General features: G+C 48.7%; 1 protein-coding gene and 1 long non-coding RNA gene across 9 annotated transcripts in view; one reads left to right on the top strand and one right to left on the bottom strand.

Annotated features, from left to right (window-relative positions):
- Positions 1 to 2,365: 2,365 nt before the first annotated feature.
- LOC120383866 (phospholipase A2-like) overlaps positions 2,366 to 27,479 on the bottom strand; it is a 34,765-nt gene continuing 9,651 nt past the window's right edge. Inside the window, exons 1-3 of one of the 4 annotated variants that reach the window (XR_005588551.1) lie at positions 11,610 to 11,627; positions 6,877 to 6,983; positions 2,366 to 2,598 (exon numbers count right to left, since the gene is read on the bottom strand). Coding sequence is in view for 1 of the 4 variants with exons in the window: in XM_039502165.1 (XP_039358099.1) it covers positions 2,450 to 2,598; positions 6,877 to 6,983 (256 nt within the window). In the remaining 3 variants the exon portion in view is untranslated. Of the gene's footprint in view, positions 2,599 to 6,876; positions 6,984 to 8,328; positions 8,357 to 8,573; positions 8,684 to 11,609; positions 11,628 to 27,479 lie in introns of those variants that run through there. The other 3 variants (XR_005588550.1, XR_005588552.1, XM_039502165.1) reach the window with 3 other exon arrangements.
- Positions 13,054 to 27,479, top strand: part of LOC120383868 — a 36,438-nt gene continuing 22,012 nt past the window's right edge. For 2 of the 5 annotated variants that reach the window (XR_005588557.1, XR_005588558.1), the window contains exons 1-3: positions 13,054 to 13,307; positions 16,373 to 16,558; positions 22,487 to 22,560. This is a non-coding gene — a long non-coding RNA (uncharacterized LOC120383868). Of the gene's footprint in view, positions 13,308 to 16,372; positions 16,559 to 22,486; positions 22,561 to 23,876; positions 23,892 to 27,479 lie in introns of those variants that run through there. The other 3 variants (XR_005588561.1, XR_005588556.1, XR_005588559.1) reach the window with 2 other exon arrangements.

The following is a 27,479-nucleotide window of genomic DNA, read 5'->3' as shown; positions in this document are numbered from 1 at the left end:
CCCCCCCGACATGCTATTAAAAACTCCACAGCCCACCTGTGTCACAGCAACAGTTTTCTGCATATAAAAGCCAGGGCTGGCATTAGGGGGTAGCAAGCAGGGCAATCGCCTCGGGCCCCACGCCACGTGGCCTCCACAAAGCTACACTGCTCAGGCTTCAGCTTCAGTCCCAGGTGACTGGGCTCAGGGCCCCAGGCTTCAGCCCCTGTAGTGGGGCTTCAGCTTTCTGCCCTGGGCCCCAGCAAGTCTAATGCTGCCCTGCTTGGCGGACCCACTGAAACCTGCTCATGGCCCCCCAGGGGACCCCGGGGCCCTGGTTGAGAACCACTGGCATAGACCAAAACAGCCTTTTATAAGAGGTTAACCTTATTATTAGCTACAGTCCTGGTTAACTTAACAACGTATCTTGGAAGAATAGGTGTATTTCTTATACGTCACCCTGGATCTTTCCTTGCATTGTTTCTTGTTTTAAAAGGTAGTGCCCTAGCATTTTCAGCCACAAAATTCTTGCATAAAACCTGGCACCTGTTTCAACAGAGACTGATGGATGAGTGAAATACTCAATCTCACCAGTTGCTAACTGGTACCCTCATATTATTTGTCCTGAATGCATTCCTTCCAGGGGATCAAGGAAAGTCAATGTTCTAACCTATCAGCACCACCCAGTATAGTTTACCTTGTTCTGTTTACTTGGTTGTCATGGTGAGCTCTTATAATGAAGGAATGTAGAGGTAGAGGAAGAGCCATTTTGCAATACCCTGGCCAAAGGAATTGAAGTACTCTTGAGGGTTGATTTTACACACCCAGAGGATTTATTAGGCAGAAAACAAAGGGATTTCAAGCCTCTAACAAAATAAAACAATTAAAGGCAACATTAACACTCTTACAGTGGTCTAGAAACATTCCAGATAGAGTTTGAACCTTTTACAAAGCGTGGGAGTAATTCAGTCAAGGGCTTTTCAGAGGCTCCAGGAGATCTCTCATGTTAAGGTCTGTCCTCTGAGGTCAAGTGAGTTCCCTGGAGCACAGTAGGGATTCTGTGTGTCAACAGCACTGGGAATTAGCCTAACTTCACTTCTATTGAAGTCAATAGGCATTTCATCATTGACTTCAATGGAAGCAGAGTTAGGCCAATGTGGAGCACTTTTGAAAGTCTCACCCTTTATACATGCACCCTGACGCTCCTAGAGGTCTCTCATATAAAGAGACCACATTTTCACCTCAGGCACAAATTCCCAGGCCCTCATCTCTGGGCAGGCTCCATTCACACAATTGGGTCTCTCTTGTGGTATGCAGGCTATCACACTCTGCTAAAACCTTCATGACTAGCCACCTACCACATTGCAGTTCCACCCAGCCTCATGTTGGATGATGAGATTAAGCTGACATCATGTCCATTCTCTGGTGCTACAACTCAAACGTGGGATAGAGACCCAAAAAATAAAGGACTCAACTAAAAGTAGAATGAGAAACTTTTACATGAGGTGGAATGGATTGCTTTAACATGAATAATGCTGTCTACAACCTCAGTTGCATGATTTAATATTTCTGAAGGCAATCATATACAGCAGAGAAAGTGGGATAAGCTAAGATCTGTACAGGACAGAAGCAGATCAAGGCCTAAAATGTGAAGCAGTGGAACTATACACTCAGGTGTGTCCAGGATTTGACGAGCCTATGGGTAGAAACCATGAATGGTTACTGCCCCTACAACAGAAAAAGAAAAATGTGACTCTCTTCCCACCTCTGAGGTTCTTCTGAGAAGTGTTCCCAGCTGTGTGAAGTGAGATGACAAAAAGAAGAGACTGTTGGTCAGGACTTTTAGAGAGACAAAAATCTGGCAAATGTTCAGTTCTTGCCCTGACCACGGCTCCTGCCAGGAGTCCAGGTTCCTTTACAAAGAGAAGTGACCATGCCCTTTGGCAGTTTGTCCCCCATGATAGAGAAAATGAGGATGCCTGTCTACCCATCTCCAGGAGCCCCCATACTTAAAGTATGACTTCTGCACTTCCAGAATGGGCTATTTTGGGGCTTTGATAGACAGCGTAGCCATCAGTGGGAATTAATTAAAGACAGCCAAATAGAGCACCCCTGGCCCCGTGCTTTCCAAAACGTATGGGGGTTCAATGGAAGGCAATGTAAAAGGACCGCATGCCAGTGGCTGCTGTTGACACTTTTTCTTTCTATCTATAACTGCAGTGTGGAGTTGCTGTGGTGCGCTATTAGATGTCTTTGGCCCTCTTCAACTAAGGAGGTGTATGGGGGGGTTGATCCTTAATTCCAAATATCGAGGAGATGCCTAACCAATCCTTTTCTCCTCCCCACCATCGCCAGGCTGCCAGAAATTCTCTAACACCACTATCAGTCTTGATCAAAGATGAACAATTTTATTACAGTATCTTAGAAATTAGAAAAATGTCCCCGGAAGATTAGTCTTGTCCCCCAATTTTTAACTAACATGACACGTGGGAGTAGTCTGTCCACATAAGAAATCTGGCCAGAGGACATAATGTGGGTTATAAGAGGCTGTGCCCCAACACTTGGCTGCTTCTTGGTCGCATTGGCACACCATTTTTTGGCATCTATCTGTCAGTGTATCTGAAAAAGAAAATGACAACAGAGGATGAACAGTTCAAATCGGACCACGAGCATCAGACAGTAATAGCTAGCAGCAAATTGGCAGTGTCTAGAAAACGGTGCCCGCCATATGATACCCACTGAATACATGTTCAACTCATCTTTCTAAGTGGTCATGAGGGTTGAGTGCCTTAGGGTATGGCTACACTTGCAAGTTGCAGCGCTGATGGAGGCTTTCCAGCGCTGCAATTAGTAAGTGGCCACACCTGCAGGGCACTTCCAGCGCTGCAACTCCCTGGCTGCAGCGCTGGCCGTACACCTCACTCAGCATGGGGAATAAGGATTGCAGCGCTGGTGCTGCAGCGCTGGTCATCAAGTGTGGCCACACACCAGCGCTGTTATTGGCCTCCAGGGTATAAGGATGTATCCCAGAATGCTTTTATAAATTACTCCCTTTGTTTTGTTATGCAGCCTCTCTTTGTTTTGTTGTGAACCTCCGGAGCTCCGTTGCTACCGGAGCTGCTCTACCGGAGCTGCTTATCAGCTCCTGTTTGCTGTGATCAATCTGTGAACAATCAAATGAGATCCTCCTCCCTGCATGATTCACAGCGGTTGAGTGTTTGCATTTTGCTTGACCAGCAGTGAGAAAAGGAGTCATTCACAGGGGTTGAGTGTTTGCTTTGCTTGAGAGAAACGGGGGGAGGGGGCAGAGGGGGGAAAGAGAGTATGTTGGATGCAGGCTGTTTGCAGTTAACAGTAAGGGGGTGGGAAAATTTTCTGATTTTGCACAGTGTCAGTTCCAAAAATCCACTCTCTCTTCCCCCCCCCCCGGTCCCTGTCACACTGCCCCACACCCCCCTCTTTTGAAAAGCACGTTGCTGCCACTTGAATGCTGGGATAACTGCCCATAATTCATCACTCCCAACAGCGCTGCAAATGCTGCAAATGTGGCCACACTGCAGCGCTGGTAGCTGTGAGTGTGGCCACACACCAGCGCTGGCCCTGCACAGCTGGACGACCAGCGCTGCAACTACCAGCGCTGCAGATTTGTAAGTGTAGCCATAGCCTCAGTTTTCACCCAAATTCAGTGACCCTTTTTGAAAATTTGCACCTAAATCATTTTTTAACCAGCCTTTCACTTTGTACTTATTATAAGCATCTGTAATGGGGTTACTCCTCTTCTTCCACCGCCGCGCAAAATGCTGCATATATTAAACTTTGCTTCTGTTCTGAAAGGTGATTCCGTTTACAAGAAGGTGTTTTTCTCAGCTCTCAGCCCTGGCAATTCAACATGCATTTGAGAATCAAGTTGAGAGCTTTCCTTCTCAGAAACACCATAAGTGGTGTTTATAAAGCAGGGGTGGGCAAACTTTTTGGCCCAACAGCCACATCTGGGTATGGAAATTGTATGGTGGGCCATAAATGCTCATGAAATTGGGGGCTGGGGTGTGGGCTCTGGCTGGGGTGTGGGCTGTGGAATGGGGCCAGAAACCAGGAGGTCAGGGTGCAGGAGCGGGCTCTGGGCTTGAGGTTGGTGTGTGGGGGGGTGAGGGCTCCAGTTGGGGGTGTGGGCTCTGGGATGGGGCTGGGGATGAGGGGCTGGGGGTGCAGGAGGGGGATCAGGGCTGGGACAGGGGGTTGGGGCATGGGAGGTGCAGGCTCCTGGCGGCGCTTACCTCAAGCAGCTCCCAGAAGCAGCAGCATGTCCCCCAACTGCTCCTATGTGGTGGCATGGCCAGGCAGTTCTGCACGCTGCCCCATCTGCAGGTGTCACCCCTACAGCTCCCACAGTTCCTGGCCAATGGGAGCTGCAGGCATGGCGCTTGGGGCAGGGGCAACGTGTGGAGACCCCTGGCTGCCCCTACGCATAGGAGCCGGAGCAGGGACATGCCGCTGCTTCCGGGAGCTGCATGGAGTCACAGTATACATGGGGTGGGGTAAGCCCTCAACCCCGCTCCCTGGCAGGAGCTTGGGGACCAAATTAAAATGTCTGAAGGGCCGGATGTGGCCCCCAGGCCATAGTTTGCCCACCCCTGTCATAAAGGATCTGCAGGCCAAATTAGATTTTCAGTGGCCCCCTGTACAGCCCCTTTGTTGTTGAGGGTTTGCACAGGCATAATTGATTGGAACTTAGTAAGCAATTCCACTAATGGTGCTCAAGGAGGAGTGGAACCCTGCTTCCTCTTCCAGAGCTCTCCTGGCTTTGCAGGGTACAGAATAAAACTCAGTAAAAACTTTTAGGCCTAGAATCACAAAGGTATGTAGGTGCTGGGACACCCAGTTCACATCACCAAACTTTTAGGCACCTAGAAAATCACAGGAACACATTGCAATCTCCAAAGACTGAGTTAGGCACCCAGGCTCCCAATACAATGGATGTAGAGAAATCGTTGCCCTAAAATGTGATCCACAAGCCGTCTAAGCCCATCTCGTGTAGATCGGCACCTATTTCTGCTAGCCACTCTCAGCTGTGAACCCTCTTTGGAGGTGGACACATAAGGCATTTTTTGCAAGAAGTGGGGATGGGGAACAGCTTCCTCATAACTTTTAGCCCTCTGGTTAGGGCACCCACCTGGGATGTGGGAGACCCTCAGTTTATGTCCCCCTTTCATCTGATGAGGCGAAGGGATTTGAAACCTCTTACATGAACGCTCTAACTACTGCACTATTGTGTTGGGGGTGGGTGTTTCCTCAGTCTCTGCTGCTGAAACTTTTTCACTGTAGATAAATATTTAATGAGTACTTGGAGTAGGAGGCCTGGAGCCTGGGTCTCCTTCATGAATGCTCAGCCCACCAGGCTACAGAGTCATTCTCATGCTTAGGTTCTCTCACTCTTGGGTTCCAATGACTTTCAGTTATCCAGAGTGCCACACCAACAGGAGCGACTGAGGGAGCCCCACCTCAGAATTTTCTATTTTTGCCTTGCCCTCCCCTCTCAAGTTCTCTCTGTAGCATGCCCAACATCTTCAGTTTCAGTAGAGCAGTTTGGCTTGGCACTTATTGCTGCGAGAGCGGACTCATACCTTTGAACCTGCCTTGCAGCTTGCAGTATTTCATACATTTTGAGTGTTTATGGAATGTGATTCTCACATGCAGATGGGCAGAAGACAGAGCAAAGCACATTCTGAAGCATGTTTGAATGGAAGAAAATGGTATCTCCATTTTTTGTTCAGCAAACAAAATTGCATGGTAGCAGCAAAAGGGGGAAAAAATAAGTCCCACTGTAAAAGGAGTTTCCATTTTGTTCCTCTGTAAATATTTGTATTTATGACTCAGTGGCTGATAATAAGTGATTTATTAACCCACAGCCCAAGTATCATAGAATATCAGGGTTGGAAGGGACCTCAGGAGGTCATCTAGTCCAACCCCCTGCTCAAAGCAGGATCAATCCCCAGAAAGATTTTTGCCCCTGATCCCTAAAAGGCCTCCCTCAAGGATTGAACTCACAACCCTGGGTTTAGCAGGCCAATGCTCAAACCACTGAGCTATCCCTGCCCCTCCATAGATGGCACTGCAAACAGCTCTAGTTTTAATTTCCATTTCCAGTGTTCAGCTCAATCTCTTCAGCATTTTCTGGCATTAAATCATTCTTCCCTTTTATTTGTATTGAGTCAGCCATAACACCTCCCTGGACCAGTAAGGGCTGCTGTGCTCTAGGTTAGGGCAGGTGACTTGCCCCAAGGAGAAGCCATGCAGTGTTTGCATCACTAATCTCCATTGGGGGTTATGTGAGGGAGGAGCTGTTAGCTGCTGCATTAGAGAAGGGCTAGAGGAGGCTGTCACAGCCTTGCCTTGGTTTACCATAGAGTTAGCTCAGTTCTGTTTAACTCATGTTTGTGGTGTGACTGTAGGGACCATGAATCAGTGCATCCTCACACAACATTCACACCTGTGTTTAGTGCACTTCCGGCTGTGCCTCACAGCCACACTATGGCTATTCTTTCACAGCAAAAAATAGGTGTGTTTTTACATCAAGATAGCTAATCCAAAGTCAAATCAAAGTGGAGACAAGGCACAGGTAGTTTTATCTGCATGTAGCTACTACCCCCACCCCCCACATTTGGGGTTGAACTTGACTAGCTACATCAAGATAGTCCCTCCATAGGTGAAGATCTGGAGGGAAGGGATTAAAGGAGTTTGGAAGGAGTCGAGGTCACGGAGAGAGAATCATGATTTTTTTAAATGTTCCTGCTCCATTTGCAGGGCCCAAGCAAAACAAATTTAAATAGAAATGGCCCCTAATGTAAAGGGAATGGAATAAATCTAAAACACACAAGGAAAGTGGAGTCATTTCCTTACCGCACACCACAGCATTGTGTTCACAAGTCCATTCGTATCTCAGCATCTTGGGGCTGCAGCCTTCCCGCTCTGCCTTGTCATAGCAGCAGTCATGCTTGTGGCAGCACCTTTCCGCAACAAAGAGATTGAGTTTTGTCTGTTACTTTCTGTGGGCTTTTCTCAGGGTATTTCCCAGTATGCAGCATGTGGAACCATGTGGCCACACAAAACTATTTATGACTATTCTTACGGGTATTTCCCTAGGCTGGAGGGGAAATTCTCTATTGTTCAGACAAGTGTTTGATCATTGCAGTGAAAAACAACAACCCTTCAGAGTTTGTTATTAATATTCTGCAGATGCTAATGGAGCAAACAGAGGAGTGACACTGGGCTGTGCTATCCTTTCTCGCGTACACTTACAGCAGGTGCTTATGAACCTGTGTCATCAACACTTCTTTCTGCGACTGCTTAGTCCAGGACGTGGGCCTGATTCTCTTTTGCTCAAGGGCAGTGGATCTCCCACCTTGGGGACAGCGGTGGCTCCAGGCACCAGTGCTCCAAGCGCATGCCTGGGGCAGCAAGCCGCGGGGGGCACCCTGCCGGTCCCTGTGAGGGCAGCAGTCAGGCAGCCTTCGGAGGCTTGCCTGCGGGAGGTCCACCGGTCTGGCGGCTTGCCTGCGGAAGGGGACTGGCGGACCTCCCGCAAGCAAGCCACCAAAGGCTGCCTGACTGCCGTGCTTGGGGCGGCAAAAAAGCTAGAGCTGCCCCTGCTTGGGGAACATCTCCAGTGTCAGAAGCTTTCCTAGTCGGTATAGAGCTGGTGGAATGGCCCTAGGCCAAACTCCTTTGCACTCCTGGTTTAGATGGCATACTGCAGGAAATGGGAAAGCGGAGTAGGGCAAGAGCACTATAGGCACCAAGTATTCTCAGTCCAAGAGCTGCTCTATCTTACGGCAACGGCCAAGCTGGCCATTAGTCAGGGCCAGAATACTACCAGGTGAAATGTGACACCTTCCATTACAGCGCTTGTATTTTAGACCAGGACATTTCAGCAGAGTCTCTATCAGTCACAGATTATTGATCTGCTCTACTTCATCCCCTCTCCCCTGCAGGGCAGGGAAGGCAGTCAGGAGTCTGTCCCTTTTCCCCTCTTCCCAATAGGGTTTGGGGAGCCAGCTGAGTGAGGAGAGAAGGTGAACAGGGGACTCCCAGCTGGGCATCTCTTCTACCCCATCTGCCACTGTTCCTGTTCCACCCACTAGCAGAAAACGCTGGGAGCCCCAGGATCTCCCTAGCCAGACACCAGCTCCTCCTGCTGTTCCCTCTTCCCATGTCCCTGCCTGGTGAGTCCTCGCTTCACCACTTGGCAATGAGGAGGAGCTGGGCCTCTCAAGCCTGGGAGAGGGAGATGGAGAGGAGGAGAAGGGAAGGGAACTGCTTCATTTCCTCTTCCTACTCTTGTCATAAACATACCGTTAAGGGTTAATTCCTCTTCGACCTGTAAAGGGTTAAGAAGCTCACATAATCTAGCTGACACCCAGGGGCGGCTCTAGGCACCAGCTAAACAAGCAGGTGCCTAGGGCGGCAAACTATAGGGGGCGGCATAAGGCTGGGGTCCCGGCTCATCCCGCCGCCGCGAGCCGAGGAGTGGCCGTCCCCTGCAGCCGGGGCAGGGCCGCGCTACCGGCTCCGCTTGGGGGACAGGGATGGCTCCTTACCGCGGAAGAGCGGCGGGTTCCGGTAGCGCGGCCCCGCCTCCGCTTGTTCGCGCCCGGTGCCTCAGTGCGTCCTAAACGGCGCTGCAGCCACCTGGCGGGGGCTCAGCTCCGCCCCGCCCCGCTCCGAGCCGCGTGGTCAGGGGGCAGGGCTGCGAGCTCCGGGCCGAGCGGCTCCTCCCCTGACCCCGCGGCTCTGGGCGGGGAAGAGCTCAGCCCCCCCCCGGAGCCACGTGGCTGCAGCGCTGGGCAGGGCCGCTTCTCGAGGCGTGCGGTGAGCGGGGGTGAGCAGCCGGGGCCGGGGGGTTGGCTAAGGGGCAGGGAGAGGGCAGAGGTTCTGGGGGGGGCGGTCAGGGGCCAGGGAAGGGGGGGTTGCATGGGGGGGGGGTCTTAGGGAGGTGGTTGTCAGGGCACAAGGAGCAGGATGGGTCAGGGATTCTAAAAAAATCTCATCTCATTTCATTTGAAACGTTTAGCAGGGTTTTTATTTGTTTGTTTGTTTGTTTTTGTTTTTTTGCTTGGTGAAACAAGAACCAAAAAAGCCTCCAAGGTTTTCAATTTGTTGTTACCCCTCTACCCTGCCTTCTTTTTTCCCCTCTTTTCCTTTTTCTCTCCCCGCCCCGAGAGGGAAAAGGAGGCGAGGAGAAGGAAAGGCTAAGAGAGGAAAAGCTCAATGAAAACCATTTTTAAAGACTTTAATTTAAGTGGAAAAGTTGAATGAAACAACATTTTTCTGCACATTTTTTCTTAAATGTTTTGATTGAACAAAAAAAATCACCCAGCTTTAGTTGTAACCACACAGGCTTCTGTATGCTCCTTGTGCCTAGCCTGAATGGCCCACTGGCCTGAGTTCAGTCTCATAGGGGGCACCTGCTAAATATAGCTTGCTTACCTTAACCCTCAGCTTCTCACCCAGCCTCTGTCCCAGTGCCTAGATATCCGGCTGAAACTATTACTTTTGCTGGATGGGATGAGCACATTCCTCCTTCTGACCTATCACTGAGTCACTCCTTGGGCAAAGAAGAAAAATAGTGTATTTCTGCTCTTCAGAATAACCACAAGATATTTCTACATTATTTTAGCCAAGTATGTGCTTGGCCTGCCTTCTACTACTCAGTCATGTGCAGGTAGGGAAATAGTGGGTGAAAAACTGGTTGGAGGACAGTTATCAATGCTACACTTTCAAAGTGGTAAATGTGTCCAGCAGTCCCACGGGGTCCAGCACTAGTCAATATTTTCATAAATCAATTGGATAATGGAGTCGAAAGTTCACTTAGGCAATTTCCAGATGACACCAGGCTGGGAGGGGTTGAAAGCACTTTGGAGGACGGGATTAGAATTTGAAATGCCCTTGATAAATTGGAGGATTGGTCTGAAATCAGCAGATGAAATTCAGTAAAAACAAGTGCAAATTACTACACTTAGGAATGAAAAATCAAATGCATAACTACAAAATAGGGAATAACTAGCTAGGCAGTAGTACCGCTGGAAAGGATCTGGGGATTATAGCGAATCACAAAGTGAATGTGTCAACAATACAATGCAGCTACAAAAGAAACTAATATCATACTAGGTTGTTAGGACATATGATGCAACCTCGTGCAGTATCTCTGGGGATACATAGTGTATTAACCTTATGAATGGTGTATGTATCACTGTGGGCCAGGGACTGTATGCAACTTGGGGCAGTGGAGGAGAGTGATGGGGAATGATACCACAGCTCCTTCAGGAACTAAACGCAGTGGATGGTGATTTAAGGTGAATCACTCAGGTTGTAAAGACCTCCAGAGAGGTACCATGCCTGGGGACGCTTGCATAAACTGGTTCAAACTAGGTTTTCCAGAGACCAACTGACTAAGAAAGGATGTTTGGCATAAAAAGTCCACATTTAAACATCTGTTAGTCTATAAGGTGCCACAGGATTCTTTGCTGCTTCCACATTTAAACTGACTCAGGGCCTTCTTTTGATTCAGCAAGCAGACAAGTCCTTCTGACCAAAGACGAAACCCTTCCAGAAGGGCTGGAAGAACTTTGGCTTACTAGGGCCCCCGTCAGATTGAGCAGTGACATCTGATAAGCTTTTAGAGTGTGTCATAAACATACAGTTAAGGGTGAATTCCTCTTTTGCCTGTAAAGGGTTAAGAAGATCACATAACTTAGCTGACACCTGACCAACAGGACCAATAAGGAGACAAGATACTTTCAAATCTGGGAGGGAGGAAAGTCTTTGTCTGTCTATTGTGTGTGCTTTTGCCAGAGAAGATCAAGGAGGCAAGCCATGTAACTCCATTAAAATTAAAAAAGGTTTGGATTTTTTTTAAGCAGAATTTTTTTTATTGTTCCTTTAAACAATCAAACACAGCAAGCAGCAAATATTTGGCCACACACTTCTGAAACCCCAAATCATGTTCAGGTTTTGGCAGATTATTTCAGCTTTTTCAATTAGAAAAACCACAACAAATTTTGAAAGAAAGCAGACATTGTGATTTTTTTCTGCTTTTTAAAAACCCCTAGTTTTCGATCCAAAAAAAGTTTTGACGGAAAATATTTGTACAACCTTTTTAACGAGCTTTAGTGCCTTTTAGCACTAGCTGATGCTGAGAACCAGTGATACCTTGTAAAGGTGACTTGAAAAGAAATTCTCAAAACTGGGTTTGTGCTGAGATGCAGAAGGTTTTTAAATGTTTATTTTTCCCAGGGCAACCGGGGGCGGGGGCAAGTGTGGCAATTTTCCCCAGTGACCCCACGAGAATACAGTATTCTATAGTATTGCAACTTTTTTTTATGGAAGGGGCCCCCAAAATTGCTTTGCCCCAGGCCCCCTGAATCCTCTGGGCGGCCCTGGTTTGCGCTGCTGCAAGCTGAGGAGCAGCCTGTCCTCTGCAGCTGGGCAGGGTTGCGCTACCGGATCCTGCCTAGGGAGTGGGGGTGGCTGCTGACCGCGGGAGAGTGGTGTGAACAAGCTGAGGAGCGGCTTGTCCTCTGCAGCCGGGGCAGGGCTGTGCTACCGGCTCCGCCTTGGGGGTGGTGGCCGCTGACCGCGGAAGAGCGGCGGGAGCCAGTAGCGCGGCTCTTCCCCGGCTGCAGAGGATGGGCCGCTCCTCCTCGGCTTGTCCCCGCCGCTCTCCCACAGGCAGTGGCCACCGCCGAGGTGGGAGCCGGTAGCGCGTCCCTGCTCCAGCTGCAGAGGACAGGAGGGACATGATGCCCGGGTGGGCTGTTCTTCCTTGGCTTTTTCCCGCCTCCTCCTCTCTGCGCCACCTCCTGCCAGGGGAGGGGAGAGGGGAGCAGAGCGGCAGCCTGGGCTGAGCCCAGCTCATGCCAGGGCCAAGACCAAGGATGAGCGGGGCTGGGATCCAGCAGCAGCCCCAACCCCTGGCCCTGGGAGCGGTGGTGACTGGAGCTGAATCCGCCTCGGGCCAGATCCGCAGCAAGGTAAGAGTTGGGCCAGGCAGGAGGGTTTTGTTAAAATTAAATGTTAAGATTACATTAGTAGGAAATGGTTTTGTTTCACTAACTACAAATTCTCTGTTTTCATTTTTAAAAAAATTTTAAACAGTCAAAACAAAACTGCAAAGTGCAAACGTGTAAAATCAAAAAAAATTCAGGGGGGGGGGAGGCAGCCAAATTTTTTTTTGCTTGGTGGCTGCAAAAAACCTAGAGCTGGCCCTGCTGACACCTGACCAGAAGGACCAATAAGGGGACAAGATACTTTAAAATCTGGAAGGATAAAAAAGTCTTTTGTCTGTGTCAGGTGTGTGTTTTTTGACGGACACAGAGAAAGAAGGAGCCATCCCACTCCTATAGGGTAGTGAGTATTTAGAGAAGGAATGTATTAGATTACTTTTATTTTCTATTTGTGATTTCTTTTGCAAAATAGAGGGAGGAAAAAATTGGGCTCTTTGTGTAACTTTGAAGTTTTGCCCAGAGGGAAACCCTCCGTGTTTTGAATCTGTTTGTCTGTGAGATTATCTTGCATTCTAATCTCGCAGAGGTACTCCTTTCACCTTTTTCTTTTATTAAAATTTTTCTTTTAAGAACCTGATTGATTTTTCATTGTTTTAAGATCCAAGGGTTTTGGATCTGTGTTCACCAGGACTAATTGGTGAGGGTATACTCTCAAGCCTTCCCAGGAAAAGGGGTGTAAGGACTTGGGGGGAGAGGAATTAGTCTCAAATCTGCCCAGGAAAGTGGGGTTTAGAGACTTGGGAAATATTTGGGGAAAGGCAGAGTTCCAAGTGGCTCTCCCCTAAGATTTGGAACACGCTTGGTGGTGGCAGCTTACTGTTAACCTAAGCTTAGGGGGTCTTTCATGCAGGTCCCCACATCTGTACCCTAAAGTTCAGAGTGGGGAGGGAACCTTGACAACTCTACATCCTGATTGTGAGATCAGTTGACATACAGTGGTCTCATTGGTCAGCAGCAGATAAGAGTGAGTGAGATCATTATGGGAGTCACAATGCTGATGACTTCATCTCTCCACTATGTTCTGTCAGAGCCAGTCCTTGCCCCTCAGTGTCAGTTCTCTCAATTCCACCAGGGCTTTCCCAGCCAGGCTCCGTCACTGATAGAGATGAGCCTGAGCAAAAAGATTTGGATCCCAACCAAGACTCTGACCCCAAAGAATGGGGGTGCTGGGTTCCAAGGTTTTGGTTCAGGCCCATCTCTAGTTGATACAGTGATAACAACAGAGCAAGGTGGTGCGGGCTGTCATCAAAGAACCTGATCTTCCAATAAGTAAGTGCAACGAGTCTCAGGACGGTACTTAGTATGGGTTAATGGGGATGGTTGCCCATTCCCAACTGTTAGAACATAAGAACATAAGAACGGCCATACCGGGTCAGACCAAAGGTCCATCTAGCCCAGTAACTGTGTACCGACAGTGGCCAATGCCAGGTGCCCCAGAGGGAGTGAACCTAACAGGCAATGATCAAGTGATCTCTCTCCTGCCACCCATCTCCATCCTCTGAAAAACAGAGGCTAGGGACACCATTCCTTACCCATCCTGGCTAATAGCCATTAATGGATTTAACCACCATGAATTTATCCAGTTCTCTTTTAAACGCTGTTATAGTCCTAGCCTTCACAACCTCCTCAGGTAAGGAGTTCCACAGGTTGACTGTGCGCTGCGTGAAGAAGAACTTCCTTGTATTTGTTTTAAACCTGCTGCCTATTAACTGTTCTGTGCTCACTCCTTCCGCCTGTTTGTGTAAGGCAGAAAGAGGAAGCTCCCAGGTCTCCCCGAGCTGTCACTGACTGACGTATCTGTAATAAAATAAATAGAGACAGGGCTGAGGTGCTAAATTCAGATCTAGATTTCAAAGGCCCCAGTGTCTGGATCTCAGGTTTGGGTTTGATCTGTTACAGGGGATGGGTTGCGGGGAGGAAGAGCTCTGATATTCCAAGCCAGATCCTGGCTCAGATTCCAAACCTCCACAGAGCTTGGGGGTCTTTAGATCCAGGAATTTGCTCCAGGCCCCCTTCAGCCTATGCTGGCTGAAATGATGCTGCTTAGGAGAAAATGAGACTAGTTTGGGAACTAAGGGTCTGATCCAAAGCTCACTGAGGTCAATGGAAGTGTTTCTGTTGACTCTGGTGCATTTTGGATTGGGTCCTAAGGGTGTGAGGGGACAGGACGTTGCTTGTAAGTGTCTTCCAGGGAACAGTATAATTGAGAACAGGGATTTCTCACAGCCTTGCATGGTGGCAGAATCAGGAGCAATGTCTTGAAGCTAATGAGACAAACACTTAGCTGAGACATGGGGAAAATGTACTAATACTGAGAACAATTGGAATAAACCAGCAAGGGAGGCACCAGACAAGGCCTGTGAAGTCAGGGAGAGGAGCTTGGCGGCCAGGAGAACAGAGCAAAGGAATCCAGTGTCAGAAATAATCACTGCAAGAAATATACACTGAGGGACCTTTGGTCCATGAGTATTTTCAGGGCCAGGGTCAAAAAATACTCCTGGGTGTAAACTTCATTCATGAATATCTTCAGTAATGAACAGGATCCCCATGACCTCCAGGGGCCCAGAACCATCCCTGCATCTGTCTCCTGCCATGTTCTCCAGGGGCACTAGTCCACTTGTCCTGGATCCGGCTATTGCTATAGTTTCCAAGTGGCCTGGCTCAGAAAGGGAGAGGGATTCTGCGGCTTATCTCTCTGGTCCCTTTGTCTTGGCTGTGTCACTGTTGTCCAGGCATTCTTCTTTCACAGCCTACCCCCCATTCCTCATTCCCTGGTTGCAGGTTGGACTTCCTCTGTGCCTCCTGCTGCCTAGCTCCCTGGAACAGTGCAGGGAGTAAGCACCATAATCCCACTAACTCCCTTGTGGGGAAAGCTGGAAAGCAATGGCCAGCTACAGGGCACAGGCAGAAAATGCAACGTTGGACCCCTGGCTACTGTACAAAGGTGACACAGGCCCTCCGCAGTAGCACTACTAAACTTGGTGCAATTTAGGCCAAATGTCACTGTGACACCCTGGCACCCCAATATTCACCACTGTCATGTAATTAGGATATGTTTTGTACAAAGTATGCCTTGTGAGGTATCATTCTAAAAGTCTTGATCTGCTAGACAGTAATCATAGAATCACAGACTTTAAGGTCAGAAGGGACCATTATGATCAAGTAGTCTTGACTTCCTGCACAACGCAGGCCATAGAATCTCATCCACCCACTCCTGTATCAAACTCCTCACCTATGTCTGAGCTATTGAAGTCTTCAAATCATAGTTTAAAGACTTCAAGGTGCAGAGAATCCACCAGCAAGTGACCTGTGCCCCACACTTCAGAGGAAGGCAAAAAATCTCGTTGGATTGTATGTGCTATTCATCTATGAAGTTTGGCTACATATGTGTTACTGAAACATGTGAGGCTGAAAACACCCAGAAGCAGCCTTTCAGGTACAACAGTAAAAAGGCCAAACAATGTTAATGGCTCACTAAGGAAATGCACACAAGCACAAGGATTACCCTAGGAACTGTGTACAATAGAAACCTCTCAGAGATAGCACTACACAATGGGAACTGTATATAAAAGGCAGGGAAATGACATCATGGGAGGACCTCACTCTCCCTATAACAACATACCTGGAAACACCAGAGGAACAAAGACTGAACGGGGGGAAGTGATGTTCCCAGGCTAGAGGGAAACCCAAGCTGAAAAGCCAAGGCAGCTTGTGCCTTAAGAATCTGCCAGCCTATTTAGCACTCAGGGTGAGAATTTGCTAATTCACATCCTACCTATCTAGTATGTTAGGCTCAGTTTGTGGTTTTGTTTATTTACTAAGTAATCTGCCTTGATCTGTTTGCTATCACTTATAATCACCTAATCTATCCTTTTGTAGTTAATACATTTATTTTATGTTTTAATCCAAACCAGTGAGCATGTCTGGGGAAAATCTTAGCTTGGTTACCACAAGTGTGCATGGTCATCTTCACACTGAGGGAGATGCAGACCAGGTGTTAAACCCATATACTGGCCAGATTTGACCAGGGCAGGGTGGTACTGCTCTGGGGTCCTAGGCTGGTGGTTAGAGCCAGCATGTAACTGCAGCTGGGTGTCCCCCTACCTGTGTGAATGCTGGTGAAAGTGCAAGCTTGGAGGGCTTTGCAGCTTGTCACAGCAGCATAGTATGAGAAGGAGTCCAGGCTGGCGGATCAGAGAGCTTAGTGGTACCCCCAGTTCCAGGTAGCACCCCGGGGGGAGCACATCACAGTCACATTCTACAGTCAAGGTTGTAGTTGCACAATCACAGGGAACAGAGCAGGGCTCCAGTAATAATGCAACTTCTCTCCATAGGTCTCGCAACACGCAAGCGTCGCCAACCTACAGAGAGACAGAAGGGGAGGGAAGGCAGAGTGCTGCTGCAAAAAACCATTAGCAAAGGTCCCAAAGCCTCTCAGAGCAGTTTGAAAAGCCTGCCTGGCATCCACAGCTCACAGAGAAGCAGGAAGTCAGAGTGTTTATCTTGTGCTATTTGGTATTGTGAGTGTTTTGTGGCAGGGACTTGATTTATCTGGGTTCTCTAAAGTACAAATACAATGCATATTTTCAGAGCTAGATACAGTATTTTTACCGGCATTGCAGTTCACAGAACTTGGATAACCTACTTCTCTGCCCTTACAAATGCGCAGAGTAAATAGGACAAACCCACAAACATTCCCCAGAGACAATACAATCTTCCCCCATCCCTCTCCTTCCTCTATCCCCCATGTCCACACCTTATTTTTCTCCACACAGTGTTCACATTTGTATCCACATTGGTAAGATAATTAGGGGAATCCAGTTTCATGCTTCAGAGCTTCAGCTGATTTTCTGCTGGGGTCAGGAAGGATTCCCCCCCCTCCCAATTCACAACTGGCTGAATGAACTATCTGGGTTTTTTTCCTCTTTCCTCTGAAGCATCAGATCCTAGTCACAGCTGGAGGCAGGACACAAGCCCAAATGGACCAATGGTCTGAGACAATAACTACAAATCTTCTGAGCCCAGATGTGGATTAGCTGTGTGATCTTTGTTCACAGGCTCAGCATTAAACTGATGGCCAGATTTGGGGTCTGAAGGACTTTTCCTCCAGGTCAGATTTTCACAAACCTTGTAGGTTTTTCACTTTCCTTTTCAGCATCAAGTGGGTTCATCTGCTAGGATCACCTGGGTCTATCGCACAAACACCAGCTTCCTCTCACGCAGGGGTGGCTCTACAAATTTGGCCGCCCCAAGCAATCATGCCCGGGAGGCGCCCCCGAGCCGCGGGAGCAGCGGACCTGCCGCGGGCATGACTGCGGAGGGTCCGCTGGTCGCGCGGCTCAGCTGGACCTCCCGCAGCTGCGGACGGTTCGCTGGTCCGGCGGCTCCGGTTGAGCTGCCGCAGTCATGCCTGCGGGAGGTCCAGCCGAGCCGCGGGACCCGCGAACCGTCCGCAGTCATGCCTGCGGCAGGTCCGGTCGTCCCGGGGCTCCGGTGGACCTCCCGCAGGCATGACTGCGGCAGGTCCACCGGCCCAGCCTGCCGCCCCCCCGGGAAAGGGCCGCCCCAGGCGGGTGCTTGCCCCGCTGGGCTCTAGAGCCGCCCCTGCTCTCACGACAGGTTCCTCAGGCTCTGGTGGCACCTTGGCCCTGCCAGTTTTCTGGCTGTGGCTAAGGACAGTTTAGTCTCCTGAGGACTCCACATTTTGCAGGATAATTGGCTTGGTTTGGGATTTTATGCTAACAATTTGCAATAAAATTTGTTGGGTTCTAGCGTGAGGTGTTTTTATATTTAGTCATCATTGCTGGTGACACAGGGACGTTGCTACAGTGAGTAGAGCTGCAGCCTCTGCAGCCAGAGATGAAATGGCACTGGCCAGTCCAATGGCTGCATCCAGAAGGAGCTGGTGAAGCTAAAGGCACAAAGGAGCAATTGTTTTAATCAATGAGTGGAGCTGATGTAGGCTGACATCATGGGGAAGTGAGGGACACACAACCCTTAAAACATCTTCAGAGGGGCGCTGTGAAGGCCTCTGTGTGAACCCCTCCAAGAGGCTGCCGCGCTAGCAGAGGGGAATGTGTCCACAAGACCCCGAGGTGCTGGCAGGGAAGGAGAAAGGGAAAATACAGGGTCAGAGGGACAGGGATAGGCCCAGACATCGTGATGACCCAGTGAGACCACAGCCCAGCCCAGGGCCGCCCAGAGGATTCCGGGGGCCCGGGGTCTTCAGCAGCTGGGGGCCCTTCCGTTCCGGGACCCGCCGCCGAAGTGCCCCGAAGACCCGCGGCGGGGCCCCCCCCACCGCCGAATTACCGCCGAAACGGGACCCGCCGCCGAAGTGCAGCTGGGTCTCCGGCGGTAATTCGGCTGAGGGGGGCCCACGCCGCGGGTCTTCGGGGCACTTCGGCGGCGGGTCCCGGAATGGAAGGGCCCCCCGCCACCGAATTACTGCCGAAGACCGGGCTGCAGTTCGGCGGCGGGTCCCACTCCGTCTTCGGTGGTAATTCGCCAGGCGGGGGTCCTTCCGCCCCAGAGCGGAAGAACCCCCCGCCGGCGAAGACCGGGAGCAGAAGAAGCTCCTGTGCCCGTCCCCGCAAGAGTTTTCCGGGCCCCCCCGATCGAGTGAAGGACCCTGCTCCAGGGGCCCTGAAAAACTCTGGTGGGGGCCCCTGTGGGGCTTGGGGCCTGGGGCAAATTGCCCCTCTTGCCCCCCCCCCACCCGGGGGGCCCTGGCCCAGCCCAGCTCAGCTCCAGGTCACCACAGTAAGGGTAAAACAGGGATAAAGGGGGGAAGGGGCTGGGTGGGCCAGCCAATGGGCTATTTACCACAGGACTGCTCAACTCGGAAAGCAAAGGGGCCAGCCAAGGGTCACTGCAGCAAATTCATAGGGGAAAGCCCTCAGTGTTGAGAGTTCCATGGAGCATAGGAGCTGGATTCAGCCAGAATAAATGCTCCCTCCCAGGGATTTCCTGCACCTACAAGTGCAGGATCAGGCATTACAGAGCTAGGAAGGAGGGGCAGGGCTAAGAGCAGTGAGTTTGGAGGGTGAGTTAAACAGAACTGAGCTAACTCTATGGTAAGTCAAGGCAAGGCCGTGACAGCCTCCACTAGCCCTTCTCTAATGCAGCAGCTAACAGCGGCCTCCCTCACATAACCCCCAATGGAGAGTAGTGATGCAAACACTGCATGGCTTCGCCTTAGGGCAAGTCATCTGCCCTAACCTAGAGCACAGCAGTCCTTACTGGTCCAGGGAGGTGTTATGGCTGACTCAATACAAATAAAAGGGAAGAATGATTTAATGCCAGGAAATGCTGGAGAGGTTTAGCTGAACAATGGAAAAGAACATTAAGAGTGGAGCTGTTTGCATTGTGCCATACTTGGGCTGTGGATAAATAAATCACTTGTTGTCAGCCACTCCACTCGTATGGGTATAGATTCCCTCTGCTCATTTTGTCAGCTGCTGAGTCATAAATACAAATATTTACAGAGGAACGAAATTCCCTCCATTCGTTTTGTCAAATGCTGTTCAGAATGTGGAACTAGATCAGGACTCTGAGAAGAACCCAACTGTAAGTGTGACGTTATTGACATAAACTGTGACCGTACCGATCATTGTTGCAACCAGGGTCCTATGGTTGCACCAGGTCTTATACAGAGGAGGCCAAGTGGCGTGTCTCTGGGAAGGTTGTAGTTTGCTGGTTATGATTATGCTGTCTGTATGGGTGTATCATTTTTGTATTTGAAGTTATGAATATTGGCTATGTACTTGTTTGATTCTAAGTAGCCTCCGTGAAGCATTTCGTCAACTTCTTGAGAAAGGGCTAGTCTCAGTAAGTGCCCAGTCAAGGAACACTTAACTCACAATGGACTTTGGGAGACACCAATCCACATCTGAGCTTTCCTGGGAACGTTCAAACTAACATGTAAACAATGGCGTTGGCCTGCAAAAAGCTGAATCATTCATAGACATGTGACTTGCCCAGGTGACTGCAAACTCCATCTTGTTCAGGGAATTTTACACAGGAGAACAAAGTGGCTTCCACCCACCAGAAAAAGACTATATAAGGCCCTGGAAACACCTCCATTTTGTCTTCCGCTGGCTTAAAAGATAGCCTCTCCACCCCAAAGAGATGTCTGAAAGAAACTGGAACAAAGGACAGTAACTATGGGGGTGTGACCAGTGATGAGCTGCCAAAATCTTAACAACCGGTTCCCTATAAAAATTTCTGATTTAAGGGGGGGGGGAGGGGCCGGGGGAGAGATCCTCGTGGGGCCAGGGGCCCCTGCAGGGCCTGGGTCAATTGCCCCACTTGCCCCCTCCCCTCTCCTCTGGCCAGCCCTGGAGCTTGCAGCAGCCCCCCCCCCCCGACACCTTGCTGGGCCATTCAAAAAGCAGCAGCAGGACGACTCCGGAGCTCAGCTGAGCTGCCCAGCTGGTGCCAGCAGCTGGCCACACTGCAGCTGGGGGGAAGCGGGGGAAGGGCTGGGGGAGCCTCAGCCTCCCCAGCTGGGAATCCTGGGAGCAACAGGATGGTCCGGCCCATGGACCAGAGTTCTTTGCCCACCTCCTGGCCTTTTAACAACCGGTTCTCCACGGAGGTCTAATATTAGCAACCGGTTCTTGAGAACCTGTGGGAACCTGCTCCAGCTCACCACTGAGTGTGACTGATTGCTGGACCCAGACTAGGAAGGAGTCTATTTTATGAAATAAGCTTATTGGAACATCTCCGAGGGTGAGATTTACTTGCATTTATTTTCCTACTCTATTAGGCTTAGACTTGCATGTTTTATTTTATTTTGCTTGGTAACTTACTTCGTTCTGTCTGTTATTACTTGGAGCCACTTAAATCCTACTTCTTATATTTAATAAAATCACTTTTTGCTTATTAATTAACCCAGAGCAAGTAATTAATCCCTGGAGGAGCAAACAGCTGCGCATCTCTCTCTATCAGTGTTATAGAGGGCGAACAATTTATGAGTTTACCCTGTATAAGCTTTATACAGAGTAAAATGGATTTATTTGAGGTTTAGACCCTATTGGGAACTGGGTATCTGGGTGAGAGTGACAGGAGCACTTCTTAAGCCATTTTCAATTAAGCCTGCAGCTTTTGGGGGACGTGGTTCAGATCTGGGTCTGTGTTTGTAGCAGGCTAACATGTCTGGCTCAACAAGACAGATTACTGAAGTCTCAAGCTGGCAGGGAAAACAGTTCAGAGGTAGTCTCAGCACATCAGGTGGCAGTCCCAAGGAGGTCTCTGTGATCCAACCCGTCACAGTAAGTACTCACCAAGCAACAGTATAGATCCCTATATGACATTTCAAGTGCATCTGCCATTTTCCACTCTGCCATGTAATTACTTTTAGATCCGGACATTTCAGAAGAGAGATTTCACACAAAATGTGTGTATTACGTATTATTTATCTGCTTAGACGGGTAAGGGATCTGACAGAGCTTTATGTCTCCTTCTTCCCCTTTCCTCATCTAGAGTTGTTACCTTCTTACTTTGTAGTTGACTGGGGAGTCATCTAGGGGACGGATATCAACTTCTAGGGGAGACCACTAATGCTGGTTTTATCTCTGGGGTGTTGTTCCCCCCCAACAAAATGGTAAAAAAAATAATTGGAAGCAATCTCTGTGATGAACCTCTCTATTTCAGAGTGTAACAGGTCAGGACCCTCTTGTCCCACTCACTTCAAATTTGGTAGACATTTTCTACTTCATGCCTTTGTCACTTCTTGACTAGATTACATCAGTGCAATATGCCAGGGCATGAAGCCTTCAGCATGTAGGAAATACCAGCTAATACAGAATGCTCCAGCGCATCTATTCAGCAACATGGGTTACTGCGAGCACATCAGACCTATCCTCCGCTCTGTACACTGGCTTCCCATAGAACATTCAGTCAAGTTCCAGTCTTGGTCCTTATCTTCAAGGTCCTCAATGGCTTGAGCCCAGGGCATCTAAAAGATCAATTATTGCTCTGAGATGAAGACCATGATTTATAGCTTCACTCCTCTGGCACAATGGAACTTGTGTAATAAGAGTAAAGCCTGTGCAGGAGACAGTACTTTCTCAGGGGCCAGTCCGAGACTGTGGAATGAACTCGCCCAAGAACTAAGGGCCATCACAAACCTCACCACCTTCTGCTCTAACTGCAAGGTGCATTTCCTTGACTCTGCCCTCTGTAACATAAATACAGAGCAACATCTGTCTCCCTCTCTCGTTTAAAAAAAAATCAAATCAAAACACCCCACAGCGCACAATTTTCCCTCTAGCAAGCGGGTGCCAGAACAACATCACGTGGCAGATGTTAGTCGCATTTTGCATAATGCAGTACTGGAAAGCGCTCAGACACTACAGTAATGAGTGTGGCATAAGAACCTCTAGACTAGACTAGATCTAATCTACCCTTTTTGCCGCTCATATGGTTTCTCTGGTGGATTTTAGAATTGCTGTGATCCCGACTCGGAGCAATGGGATGGGAAGTTCAGTTCCTGCCCAGAATTCCAGGATGAGCTCCGGTAAGTAGTCACAAAAGTTATGCATGTTCTGACCTTACACCTAGCTATATTCTGAAGATAGAAAAAAGATCTCTCCCTTTGATTATTTGGTTCTCAAAACTAGTTCCGTATCTACCAAGCAAACAAACAATTAATCATATTTTATATAGAGGAAACTGCTTTATGGCCATGAGTACTAACATGTCATTTGAAAAGAGATCGCCCAGAAGGCTGGGTTTCTTGACATGGGGATAATCCATAAGCACAGACAGCTGGTAAAAATATTATTTGGAGGGATGAGCAAAACTTAATAACTACTGTGCTCTCCGGGGGTGGGATGTGGGATGTGAGTGTGTGTGTGTGTGTGTCAAGCCCTGCTCTCTGGTGTGTATGTAGGTTCTAGTCTCTATTCTAGCTTGGTGTGGAAGGGATGACTAGAGGGTGGGTTGGAAGGCAAGCTCACTCCGCACTCACCCTGCAGTGGTAGCTCCTGTCCCAAAGGGCTGGGCCTTGCTCTCCATGCCCATCTGTTGGCTCTCGCCACATGCAGAATTCGCAGGCACTCACCACGTCACATGATGCACGTGTCCCTGGACAGGTAGGGCTCCTCCTCTACAATGTCTCGTCCCCTTCCTGGCCCTGGGGCCACCAGCCACAGGCCTTTGCCTGCTGAGCTGGGCAGGCCAAGATAGATTTGGGGTGGCTGAGCCCCCTCTAGCCCTAGCCACACATCACATCTATGTTCATAAGTGATCAGAAGCGAAGATAACATGTCTGATTTGGGTCCCACATCGGGGTAACTCTGGAATAATGTCAGTGAAGTCAGTGGAGCTAGATTCAGGTAAATCTTGCGAAAATAAGAAGAGAATCAGGCCCATTGGGTCAAACTCAACCTCCGTTTACCTCCTGTGACTATACAAGGGCTGAATTTAGCCCAGCGTGCTTTCCTTCCATCTGCACTCCCAATGCAGTAAAGCAGCAATTTCAGCCCACAGATTTGTCTGCCAGATAAATGCCAGGTTTTATTCTGAGCTTGCCTGTATCATCAGCAATGATGACCACAAGATTATTCGCTACATTCAGAATTCTAGAAACGTAATTTAAAAGCAGCAACCCAACACCTAAAGGACATTAGAATGCGACCAGTCACCTGTTACATTATAAATGTAACAGAACATTCAGACTGAGGTCCTGTTTTCCCATTGGATACTGTAGCACTTGCTAATGACTAAGCAAAACAATTTATGCTGCCCATCATGCAACACACAGAGAAGGAAGGTTCTATTGGGTTTATAGTAGTGATGATGAGTCACAGGTTAATTATTCCCTACTTTCAGATCACCTTGTTCCTGGTTTTCTTTCTGAAAGTTCAGAGGCCAAGATCAGAGGGAGGGAAGAATTAGCAGCAGCTGGCAGGTGGGTGAGAGGTGCTGGCCATGTGGGTGGAGGTGAGAGAGGGAGTGGTAATTCAGGAGCTGTGAGGATAGGAGGAGCAGCCCATTGGTGGAGGGCCTGACCTGAGTGACAGGAGAGAGGCAGGCAAAGGGAGGAGGAGGGGGAGTAAGGAGCCAGACGACAAGAGAAAAGGAGTAGTAGTGGGGAGCCAGAGAAAAGGAAGGAGCTAGAATAGTGGCACAGAGGGAGAGGAAGGAGCAGAGCACAGGGAAGAGGAGAGTAGGCTGAGCTGGAGAAAAAGACAGAGACAGCAAAGCAAGGGCTAATGAGAAGAACCAGCTGGCTCTGGGGAGTGGCTGCTCCTAAACTGGCTTTGTAAAAAATGGAAGGATTGCATTGCTCTAGGAGGGCTGCAACCTTTTGGGCCTGATTCTGCTTTCAGTGTCACCAGTCTTACACTGATATAATCCATTAGCTTCAGTGGAGTAACTTGCTCCTGATTTACACCAGTGTAAAGTGAGAGGAGGCTCAGAGTTTGCAAAATCACCTCCAGATGCCCCCGAAGTAGCACCTCGGAGAGAAGAGGATAAACACCCAGGCTTCCCCTTAACAACTTCAGCTGGTCACTTACTGTCAAGAAATGCCCTTCCTTTCCACCTGTTAATGCTTAATGGTACCAAATGCAATCAGCATCAGCCAGCGAGATTACAGGCTGGCTGGCTGAGCACTGGGCAAGGGGAAAGAAAGATGAATACAAACCTCTACTAGTTGGATACTGCTTATTCATAAAGTATGTGCTAGAAAATCTGCACTTAAGGATATAAGCAGTTCTGACTGGCTAACTCCTTGCCCAGGACAACCAGAGATTAGGAGAACAGTGCAATGAGCAAATGTCACTGTGGCAATAGGTTCTGTTTGCAATTTTAGAGGAATAGACACCATCGTCTGTTCTGTCCTTTTTGTTTAATTCTTTGTGTCTTGCAGAAGGCTAGATGGCTCATTCACATAGGCCCAGATCCTCAAAGGGGTTTAGGCTCCTAACTTCCATTGATTTCAATCAGTATCTCACAGAATCAGGCCCTGAGTTAGGTGACTGTGACTCGAGTCCTCCGCATGCTCATTGAGCTTAAACAGCGATATCTGAAGTTCTGGGAAATTCACAAAACATCCAGCAGAGTGCGATAGGGGAAGAAAGTCTATTGACCTTTAGGGACAGGAGATGAGCACTATTTGTTCATTTCATTGTAAGAACAGAGAGGACGGAAGGAGGACGGGGGGGAAATGTAATGACTAGAATACCACATCGCCAGTGTTTGAAACCAACATTTTAAAATGAATTGCCCCAAAATATGCCTTTTTATAGAATAAAAAAGTCTATATTTAGACCTACTTTAATATTTAGACAGAGATGACTGATTTAAGGAAAAGAAAATTACATCTTTTAAAATGGTGTCAGTAGCAAAAGCAGAAATGTTTAAAGGATGAGTCATTTTAAACATTTACTGCTCAAGGAAGTTGGCTTTACCACAGTACTCATGGTGTTCATTATACTTACAATGGGAAATACTGTAAAAGCTGTGTTCATTGTCACTAACACAGCATGATGTGTTGATTTCATCAGGGAGAGGAACCCAGAAGATTCCTCCAACAAATATGAGAAGGAAAATGTTTAGGGTGTTGGGATTTTGTGGTTCCCAGTGAGTCTGATGCTGGGTAGAATCAAGGGACTTCGATTCGATGTGAGGCGATTCAACAAGGCTTTATTTAATATGTACAAAAGGAGAGCCCCTGGTACAAAAAATCAGGCAGAGTCCCTCCAGCAAGGAGCCCCACCCCTTGCTATTTTATAGCACATGGCACTTATATAACAAGTTACATAACATGAACCTCTAACCAATCAGAGTTAACCTTTCCATATATGGGTTTGTTTGTCACATGCTCATAGTTCTCCATTCCACATGCTGAGCTCAACCCCCTCCCCCTGGCCTTCTCCAGAATGTTCCTGGGCTGGTGAGCCACAGCATGCTGCCCTATACATAAGCACCCTGCAAACCACATTTTATCCTAAATGAACATAAGCATACCCTTCAAGGGCCAGATCTAGTGGCACTATGGAGCTGGTTTATATCAGCTGAGGAACTGACCCAGAATTTCTGGAGGCCTAAAAAATAATTTTCTGTAACCAAGCAAAGCAGTCAAGGAGTATTAATATCTGTAGTTAAAGGGTTAAATTTAAATTTGCAAAAGTGGCCACTAATTTTGGGTGCCTCCACTTGTTGGGTCCTTGATTTGAGCCACGTAGGGTGAAATTCTGGCCCCACTGAAGTCAATGTCAAAACTCCCATTGATTTCCACGTGGCCAGGCTGTATAGAAAAATTGCAAGTGCCTGCAACAGCTGGATATGTTGATAAAGCACAGTAAGCTATTTACTAAATGGGCTGATATCACCTGCCTTCTTTCCTAAAGAAAGGAAAAGGTAAGTGTAAGAGCCACCCTGCTTATTAATTTTAGATAAGCAGATGGAAATGTGTGGCTATCTTGAAAGTGCAGCGATAGACTGCAACATGGGCAAAAGTTTTCTATAGCAAAAGAATCAGAGCTCACAGTCATTCAGATGGATCAAAGCCTATCAGACAAAATAATTAAATATACGCCAGTCAGTGTGTGTAAGAGAAGTAAAAGTATTGCAGTGGAATAGGAGCATTGCATCCTGCTTTGAAAATAAATAGCTCAACATCTTCTGAACAAATACAAAAGCCAGAGAAGGGAGAGAATATTACCCCATTACAATATACTGTTCCGCCAAAATCATCTGTTGGTTTAATATAGTAAACAGACGTGGGGTGAAGGCAAGGAACTTGAGTCACTCCTGTACCAATATGGGATTCTCTCCTAGGAGAGGAAAAGCAGTGTTTCCACTACTGCCCTTCCCTATGTTGCCAAGCATCCACTCACCTTGGGTGTGACCCCTTTTCAGTCAGCACCACCCACTATACTGGTTACCCCCAGTAAGTGAAGTTGCATCAGTTTTGGGTGGCCACAACCTGGTCCCCTAGTGGAGTCCCTGTCTCCAGGGAACTCTGCCACCATTCACCAGAGGTTAAAAGTCCTCATGAATATGCTGGGCAATACCACTGTCAATGTCCATGTGACATACACTTACAATGGTGTCTGTGTTTGTTGTATCAACCAGGCAAGTTACTAACAACTTCAACAGGACTTTATTTTTACGGTGGAAACCTCTGTACCCAGGAGCGGCTCTAGGAATTGCGCCGCCCCAAGCAGGGCGGCACGCCGCGGGGGGCGCTCTGGCGGTCGCCGGTCCCGCGGCTCCGGTGGACCTCCTGCAGACGTGCCTGGGGATGCTCCACCGAAGCTGCGGGACCAACGGACCCTCCGCAGGCACGACTGCGGGAGGTCCACCGGAGCCGCCTGCTGCCCTCCCGCGGCACGCCGCCCCGAGCACGCGCTTGGCGTGCTGGGGTCTAGAGCCGGCCCTGTCTGTACCAAGCTGCTGCTGCACCCTCTGTAACTCTCACTCAGC

Source organism: Mauremys reevesii, linkage group 1 (assembly GCF_016161935.1).
Source record: "Mauremys reevesii isolate NIE-2019 linkage group 1, ASM1616193v1, whole genome shotgun sequence".
NCBI classification, from domain to species: domain Eukaryota; kingdom Metazoa; phylum Chordata; order Testudines; family Geoemydidae; genus Mauremys; species Mauremys reevesii.
Note: the sequence above shows the minus strand (reverse complement) of the source record. Positions and strands in the feature narration are given on the sequence as shown.